A 9,396-nucleotide genomic window follows, 5' to 3' on the forward strand; every position below is an offset into this window, starting at 1 on the left:
TGGTTAGATGAAGTACCTATAGGTATTGGATTGAGTTTATTTTTTATGGGGATACTTGAAAAAATGTTTTACATTTAATGCACGGCTCGGATAATTTGTGTGAGACCCGTGGTGGGGCCTCACAACAAAATCTTTGCACAATCTGTGCATAGATTGCTATGTGTGTAGCGCAGTCAAAGCTGAAGGTGGTCAAGAGTGGTCAGTAATTATTACTCATACGGCCCACATACAAGGTGCACCAATACACCTGTTAGCATTTGCCTTCCACTTTTTCTTGTAGTGGCCGGGAACATCAAGGGTGTGAAAGGTGGGACCAAAGCAAATAGGCACCGATGCAAAATACACCAAAAAAAAAACAATGAGATAAGCAACGGTCTACAAGTTGGAAGTTCATCAATCATCAAACTATTAAAATCCCTTGTTCTGGAGTTCTTGCACCTCTAGAATCTTCTTTGCGATAACCTTTCCCAACCGCGTACGCGAGGAGACATTTGTTTCTCCAACTACTTCTTGCTCAAGCCTTTGCACATCGTCTTTAAACTGTTGCACATCTGTGAGCCAAACTTTAACTTTTTTCTTTGGTCTTATCCCTGGCCAACAATCATCGCTGATTTGTGAATTTATGTCATTCTTTTGACGGTTCAAGTACTCTACCTTTCTTTTGAGGTTTTGCATGTTTTCGTCAAGATCCTGCAAACAAAAAAAAAAAGCAAAGGATTGTGGTCACCAGGAAATCATGAAGAGTACTTCACAAACAAAGGGGAACAGAAGAACAAACAGAAGTGTTCCCCATCCCCATGCCCCTCTTCCCTAACTCATGGGCAACACAATCCCCGTTGTGCCGAATAAACTGGAACAAAATCGACCCAAGCTCGTTGCACATTGCTCGAATATCATAGACTGAAACATCAACCTCTTGGTATGTGTCGATCAGTGCTTTAGCATTCCCCTCTATTATGACGGTGAATTTTAGGTGATCATGAATTGAAGGTTGGCCAATTTGGTCAAATGCTAGCTAATGGGAGTTCTTAAGTTTCATCCTCGATCGGTAATTTTTTTTTTTTTTTAAAAATGAACGGTTTAAATCATTTTTGCAGGATCCGAGATGGATCCTGCAAAAAGATTTGTGCAAGATACATGCCCCAATGGCTTTTCGCATAGCACAATTCCAAATATAGTCGGCAACTCATTGATATTTAACAGTTTGCAAGAAAAAATTTTCAATTTTTTTGGTCAAAATGCATTTCTTTAAGTTCTCATTTTGCATAGTACCTTTCTAGAAAGGAGGAAGTCAATAATGTGAGAGTTGCTTTCTTCTTCTTTTTTTGAATGGTAAAAAAGGTGGGAAAGGACGACCAGCGTATCAACCCTTTGGGTGTGACTATAAGGGTTCTCGACCCGCTGTGGAATGTTCGGTTTAAGCCATAACTACTGCCCAGAAAGGCGAGCCAGTCACCACAGTGCCACGTAGGTACTAGATGGACAAAGGGCCCTCCATGCTAATCCTGCAATTGGACCTGGACGGATTGTGTACGGGAGGGAGAAGCACTTAAGCCCACGTACTCACCCTTGCCATCAGTTGCGTTGGAGCTCACCAAACTCTCACAACTACGGCTTCGAATCCCCCAATTTTTTTTTTCTTGAATGTCATTAGCAGCACATATAGGGTATAAAAATATTTCCGTAAAATCTGTCACGCAAGAAGAAAAAACAGAAATAAACAAAACGAAAAAAGGAACAATGCAGATCCCGTTGCAACAACCGTTGCTATGCTGCTTCTTTCAAACAGATCTATCTTTCCTAAACAAGAGATTGTTAATTATTTTCTGCTCTGCTTCATATGATTAACATTATAGCTCCTTTAATTGCCACATATTCAGTAAATCACTAAATCAGAAAGCTCCACCACAAACATGGAGAGGAAACATCGGGAAAAGAACTCAATGAATAATCCCACAATCCACACTACACAAAGTTATAAGAAACGATACCCGAATACAAAGCAGAGGAGGAGTCAAAAGTCAGAACATGCTACAACTGGAGATTGAAGTACAGCCACAAACTAAATGTCATGAGTATCAATTGTCACCATTAGAGCAAACTTGAATTCTGCAAAAGTTACCAAAAGTTTTTGTGACAAAAAATAGTAAATTTACGAAAAAAGTAAAATAGTAAATTTTTTGGTGACAAGGACTCTGGTGACGATAGCTGACGAAAGTTACTATAGATGACGAAAGTTACTATAGATGACGAGGACTTTTTTCTGTTTCGTCAGCTATAGTAAAATAGTAAATTTCGTCACCAAAAGTTACTATAGATGACGAAAAATTTATTTTTTGTCACAAAAAGTGACTTTTGGAGACAAGCTATTGATGACGAAATTTACCATTTCAATCGTCACCTATAGATTGTCTCCGAAAGTCACTTTTGGTGACGAAAAACAAATTTTTCGTCACCTATAGTGACTTTTGATGACGAAAATTTTGTTGTTTCGTCATCTATAGTAAAATAGTAAATTTTGTCACCACCTATTTCGTCACCTATCGAAAATTTTCTAGCAGTGGATCAGAATAATCATCACCAGAGTCCTCGTCAGAGTCTAGAAAAGGAATCCAACAAGAGTTCAAAAATAACAACTTCAAGACAAAATTTAAGACTAGCTACTATTCCATTCGCCAATATCAAGAAATGATGTGTAACAAGGTAAAAACAAATGGGACTTGTATAAACAAGTATATAATATGCTTGATTCATCTTCAGTGACTGAACAATGCTTTGGAAATTACATTCTATATGCATATGATTCTATATGCATATGTTCACGTCGAGACACATTCTAGCAACTCAAGCAATCGAATCTATAATATACATGTAACCGAGCATCTTTTTACTACTTAAAGTTTAGTTTTTCATCGTTACATTTTCAATCAATAATCCTTTTTGTGATTTACTAATTTGTAACTGCATATATATTAAAAAGAAAAAAGGAATTTTATGTGCGTGTGTTCAAATGTTCATTATAAATGCATATATGTATATATGATTTTCTCTAACACTACCAGCAATTTTTACATATAAACATGCGAAATTACCTTATGAAAAAAAAAGTCTCATGTATTGCACGAATCAACTACTTGTATTTTCTTAAGGAAAGTTGCAAGTATCATGCCAGGCCTATTTGGGTTAAACACAACACAAAGAGCCAGGGGGGCCACTACACCAATAATGCAGGTATTAGGGCCACACCACTTGGAATTGAATATTTTGCAACTACTTTCAAATCAGACACGACATAATGGTATTTACCTCGTACATAAGGCAGAAGAATGGTTTTGGTGACGGGATCATCCCATTCCCGCGACTCCCACCATTCTTTTTGTCCAAAAATCTTGATGAGGCCGAGAGCAGGTGGTGTTGTTGCTTGCTCGCCATCCATATGCAGCGAAAGAGGCATTCTCCTTACCATCGAGCATTTATCAACCCCAACTTCTGCTATAGATGGACACACCATCACCCCATTATATATGCTCTTCAGTCTTGGTAGGTCATTTAGTACGAAGTTCTCGAGTTTTGGGAGACTGATTGAGTTGCTATAATCTTGATGATTGCCCCGATCACTCACCTTTGCTATTTCGACTATTATATCCTCCACATTCTCACACCCACATACAATAAGTGTCTTGAGGTTTGGGAAGTTCTGCAATAACCGGACAGGGAAAATAGTTCTAAGTTCTTGGCATTTGTAAACCTTAACTTCTACTATAGATGGACACAGCGTCACCCCATTATATATGCTCTTCAGTCTTGGTAGGTCATGCAGTTCTAAGTTCTTGAGTTTTGGGAGACTGATTGAGTTGCTATAATCTTGATGATTGCCCCGATCACTCATCTCTGCTATTTCGATTATTATATCCTCCACATTCTCACACTCTACTACCTCAAGTGACTCGAGGTTTGGCAAGTTCTGCAATAACTGGACAGGGAAAATATTCTTCATAGCGTCACATCCAGTGATTTGCAATTCTTTTAGGTTGAAGTAAATGTTGTGCGGTGGGGCAATCCCGTCAAAGAGTACCCTTAATCTGGGTAACCCAGTCAAACTAAAGAACTCGACGGTTCCTAGAGGTATCTGGCCATCATCTGAAAAGGTAGATGACGAAAAGATGGATTCTATCCCGTTACAACATTCGACGCAACAATTACGTAAATCTTTGGCATCTTTGAACCATGGAATAGCTGATAAGCTAATGGGATCGTGGAATCCATCAACCGCAAAGGGCTCGTGGAATCCATCAACCTCAAAGGACTCTAAGCCTGTGGGGAGCACTGGCTGATCTACTCCACATTCAAAAGGTACATGTTTATAACTGATACTAAACCTTTTTCCCCCATATCCATTGAACGAACACCTCGGTTCTCCAACTGCAAGACGGTACTTTTGCAACCCTTGGAACTGCTGAGATATCACATACCTGTTAAGCTCCTGTACATTGTGCAAGTGGACAGCGACAACTTTTAATTGACGCAAGCACAAGAGAGCTTCCGTGGACACTTTTACTCCTGTAAGGTCAATTGCAAGGTATTGGAGTTTTGAGAGCCTGCGTAACTTCCAGCTAGGAAACTTCCTTAGTATTTTATTAAATGAGAGGTCGAGTTTTCTGAGATTAACCAATTCTTCTATACCTTCCGGTACTTCTTCAATTTGGCTATTATGCAGTACAAACATTTTCAGAGCCTTTAGTTTCTCCAGTGACGGCACATACATTAATTTCTGACAGTTATTCAGTATTAATGCATGCAAATTCTCCAAGTTGGAGATGGATTCTGGCAGCGACGTTATTATGCTCCCGGACAAATTCAATACCTTAAGACGAGGCATATTGGAGAAGAAAGAATCCGGAATTACTCCTAACTGACTAGCGTATATGCCATTCAAAAGTAAGGTGGTAAGCTGAGGGCAGACAGGTGGTGCAATTGGAAGTTCAATTATCAAACTATTCATGAAGGAAATCCTCTCAAGATCATCAGACCAGGGTTCATATGGTACCCTTTTTTTTTTCTCACCAGCATTTACCATGAATCGAGGGCTACTTGCTGTTATTTTGAGAGCCATATCTCTAATCAAATCATGCATCGTAACACATTCTCGGTTGTTCCATGTGTCGAAACCGCTCTCTAATAAGCAGCTACCTTCTAGTTTTCCCAATATAGCATGACCCTTGTCCATCTGTGCTTCTACACTGTCCATATCAGGGATTAGTTCCTCCGCAATCCAATACTCTATTAGCTCATTCATAGGGATTTTATAGTCTTCAGGATACAAGGAACAATACAAGAAACAATCTTGGAGCACCTTATTTCCCAGGCGACTATAACTAAATTTCAGTCGCTCAATAACCTTACTTACATCATTGCTGGCGTCTTTCGTCGAGCTGATCAATTCATTTAGTGCATTTCTCCACTGACGGATTCCTTTCAATCCCCGCAAACTTCCAGCTAATGTAACAATTGCAAGAGGCAGACACGCACATTGTTTGGCAATTTTAGCTGCAATCTCTTCCACTTCTGAAGCAAGCACCGTGTCATGTCCAACGGCCTTTGTCAGAAATAGAGTCAGGGCTTCCTCCTCCGTGAGAAGATCCACTTTTACAGGTCTGCACTCCATGTCATAGCACACTTTTAACGATCGTGTAGTTAGCACTAGTTTACACCCGTTAGATTTGATCGGTTCCGGAATACCCACGTCCTTCAGAGCAAATGGTTCCCATACATCATCTAAGATAAGAACGTAACTTTTCTTTTGGGAGAGTGTTGCATATAATTGCGATGCTCTTCTTGTCTCGTCCTCATCCTCCCTAAGAGGAAGACTCAGAGATTTAGCTATGTCACTCTGTAGATTTGTAATATCGAATGCTTTAGATACAGTGACCCAATATACATAATCAAACTTGCCTAAGAGCTGATTGTGAATGTCCTTCATGATGGTTGTTTTGCCAACGCCCCCCATTCCATAAACACCAATCTTTGTAAAGTCATCATTCATCACACATTCCCAAATGTTCTCTGTGTTCCTTGCCTTTGTGCATTTAACAAAATCTTTCATTGGAGGTATCAACAGTCTACCAGTTGTATCTTCATCAATCATCAAACTATTAAAATCACTGCCATCTTTTCGGAGTTCTTGCACCTCTAGAATCTTCTTGGCGATATCCTTTCCCAACCGCATACGCGAGGAGACATTCGTTGTTTTTCCAACTACTTCTTGCTCAAGCCTTTGCACATCGTCTTTAAGCCGTTGCACATTTGTGAGCCAAACTTCAACTTCTTTCTTTGGTTTTTTCCATGGCCGGCGCTCCGCATTGCTAATTTGTGAATTTATGTCATTCTCTTGACCGCTCAAGTACTCTACCTTTCTCTTGAGATTTTGCATGTTTTCGTCAAGATCCTTCAAACAAAAAAAATAGCAAGGATTGTGGTCACGAGGATATCATGAAGAGTACTTCACTAATATTCTGATGGTTTAATTCTATTTTGCAAAAAAATAGAGGTGGCAAATGGACGGGTTTGAGCGGGTTGAAACGGGTTGCGGGTTGAATATGCACGGGTCAATCCGTGAGTTGAAAATGGATCGGGTCAAATATGGGCCAAGTCATGCTCAAACCCGAACTTGTTTTCCTTCCTTCTCTCCCCTTTTCGGGGGGAAAAAAAAAGGGAGAATTTTTCATAAGTCCACTATACCACTTTTCAAACCCCATAAGTCCATTTCTAAATTCTATAACCTCCTAAGTCCACTAGCCTATTAGTAAAGATATAATAACCCCAATTAGTCTAATATACCCCTGCTTTTCAAAAATGTTTTGCCCCATTTTTTTAGCCATTTCAAAAAAATTCTATCCGAAAAATTCAGTCCCCATTATAAAACCCCTCCCCCTTCCCCCCCTCCCCCCCTTTCCCCCCCTCCCCCCGTTTCCAAAACAAACCAGGCTGAGAGGAAAAAAATGGAGACGATTTGCTCCTCCGTTCATCGTCTGTTGTCGTCGGCGTTCTTTGTCGTCGTCTTCAGACGATCTCCGTCGTCCACCAACAGTCGATCTCGTTCACCAATAGTCGCCGTTATTGCCCTTCGTTTCGATCGGACGCCGTCGCGCTCGTCGCTTGGTTCGGCTTTGTTTCTCCATCGTCGTCAAATTCTCGTCATAGTTGTTCACCTTTGTTTCACATCCTCGTCGCCGTCGATCAATCTCCGATTTCGTTCGATTCATCTCCGTCATTCTGCATCCTCGTCGCCGTCGAAACCCTTCGGTTCATCCCCATTGCCGTCAATCTCCTCCGTTTGATTCGATCCATTCTATATGTTTCTTAGAAAACAAAAAGTGAACGCTGGGTATATATGGTTATATATATTTGATAGGTTGGTGTATGGTATGGTTGAATTAAGTTAGGAATTCGATTGATAGTATATATGGTTATATCAATGTCGATTGACAGTATATATCAATGTTGGTTAAACTGTGTGTGAATAGATGGTTCTACGTGGTATGCTTTTTAATATGGTTATATGATGATACAGGTTATATAACCTTATATATTTATTCAAAAAATTTCAAATATATCGAAAGCAAATCAGAGAGGCCGCTGCGCGGACCAAATCAATAAGTGATTTATGAAAAGCACAATTATAACCTTATATTTTTATTCAGTAATAAAAAAAATCAAATAATCGAAATACATGGTCATATATCAAAATCTGTACAACATTACAAAGATATATGTAACTCTTAAAAAGGAGAATATATAACGTTATATATGTACAATAACGTTATACATAGTGTATCAGAAAAAGAGAATCTTCGACTGTTATATAACGTTTTATAAGTACAACAACGTTACATACGAATCTATATCAAGATCAGTATATCCGTGATTGGTGTGATCAACATTCCAAATAGAGAGAGACGAGAGAGAGAGAGAGATACCCGTGATTGGCATGATTTCCAAAACTAGAAGGGATAATGAGAGGATAATGGGCTAAATTGATGGGATTTTGATTTCAAAACTAGAAGGGATAATGGGAGGATAATGGGCTAAATTGATGGGATTTGAATGGAAGGGTAATTCTGTCAGTCAATAATTCTCTTTTTAAATGTAGTGGACTTTATGCCTTACCAAATACATATTAGTGGACTTAGTGGGTTAGAAACTTGATCAATGGACCTAGTGGGTTACAAACATGCTATAGTGGACCCTAGGCTAATTTTTTAAAAAAAAAACTCGGCCAATTCTCAAGTCCCCCGTCACTAGCAAGAATAAGGTGATCACTATATGTGCTTCAATATCTTCCATTAATAGCAAAGGATTGTGGTGACGAGAGAATCATGACAAGTACTTCACTAAGATTCTGACGGTTTAATTCTATTTTGCAGAAGACATCAAAGCGAAAGAAAACGTAACGATGATCCTGAAGCAATTATGTTGCTCAAAAATTCATGTATATTTTCCTTACAATTTATTGCTTCCCTTCACAAATCCAAGATTAGCTTTAAAAAAATAAAACCATAAAGCTGAATACTCCCAAACCATGAGTGGATTTTTATTTTCTTGACAAAAAGAAAACTCTCGAACCTAGTGTTTATTTATATCCCTATCATCAAGGACAAGGAAAACCTCCAAGTCTCCAACATCGATCATCAACAATATTGTTTACTTAGCACTCTTCTTTGGCCATAAAAAAAATCTTAAAGTAGTTATCCTTCCAAACAAACACTTTGATAAAAACAAGCAGCGCGTCATATCCAGGGGCAAATGTGTGTTGGGGCTGGCAAGGGTCCCGGTAACCCCAAATACTCTATATTTTTTTAAACAAATTTTGCATGTATACTTAAATACTAAGGATATAAGTATGTGAATAGTCTCAAATTAAGTTTGGTCTTTGATTCAACTTATTACCTTGATCTTTAACAATTTCTCCTTCAACAAGACATAACCAATTGGAGTAAATGATATTTGATTATTCTAGTTACCAAAAGAAAGCACACAACCCCTTATGTAGAGTATTATACACGGACGAAAAGAATGTATATACTGAGAGTGTGTTTTTGTTAATAAGAATCTATATTTGTTAATTCGACCCCTTCGGAATAAAAATCCAGGCTCCGCTATTTGACTTATCGAGTGCGGTTTGAATTGTATACAACTTTAGCAACTGCCCTCCTATCTATTCCACCCCTTCCACATAGGAAAGAATGCAATTCAACCACCAATTGACCTATCTCTTAGAGCATCCACAGTGGTATAATCAAAACAAAAAAGTTGCTAAGGTTAACAACATTTGCTCAAATAACAGCGCACAATGGAATAACCAAACTTAGCAATCTCTTAGCAGCTTATCAAATTTTG

General features: G+C 38.8%; 1 protein-coding gene across 5 annotated transcripts in view; it reads right to left on the bottom strand.

The window, feature by feature from the left end:
- LOC131307263 (disease resistance protein At4g27190-like) overlaps positions 1-9,396 on the bottom strand; it is a 56,917-nt gene that overhangs the window by 17,043 nt on the left and 30,478 nt on the right. For all 5 annotated transcript variants that reach the window (XM_058333678.1, XM_058333675.1, XM_058333676.1 and 2 more), the window contains 2 exons: positions 3,307-6,445; positions 2,578-2,599 (listed from right to left, as the gene is read on the bottom strand). In XM_058333678.1, coding sequence (XP_058189661.1) covers positions 2,578-2,599; positions 3,307-6,430 — 3,146 coding nt within the window. In that variant the 5' untranslated portion in view covers positions 6,431-6,445. The remainder of the gene's footprint in view (positions 1-2,577; positions 2,600-3,306; positions 6,446-9,396) is intronic.

This window comes from Rhododendron vialii, chromosome 11a (assembly GCF_030253575.1).
Source record: "Rhododendron vialii isolate Sample 1 chromosome 11a, ASM3025357v1".
NCBI lineage: Eukaryota > Viridiplantae > Streptophyta > Magnoliopsida > Ericales > Ericaceae > Rhododendron > Rhododendron vialii.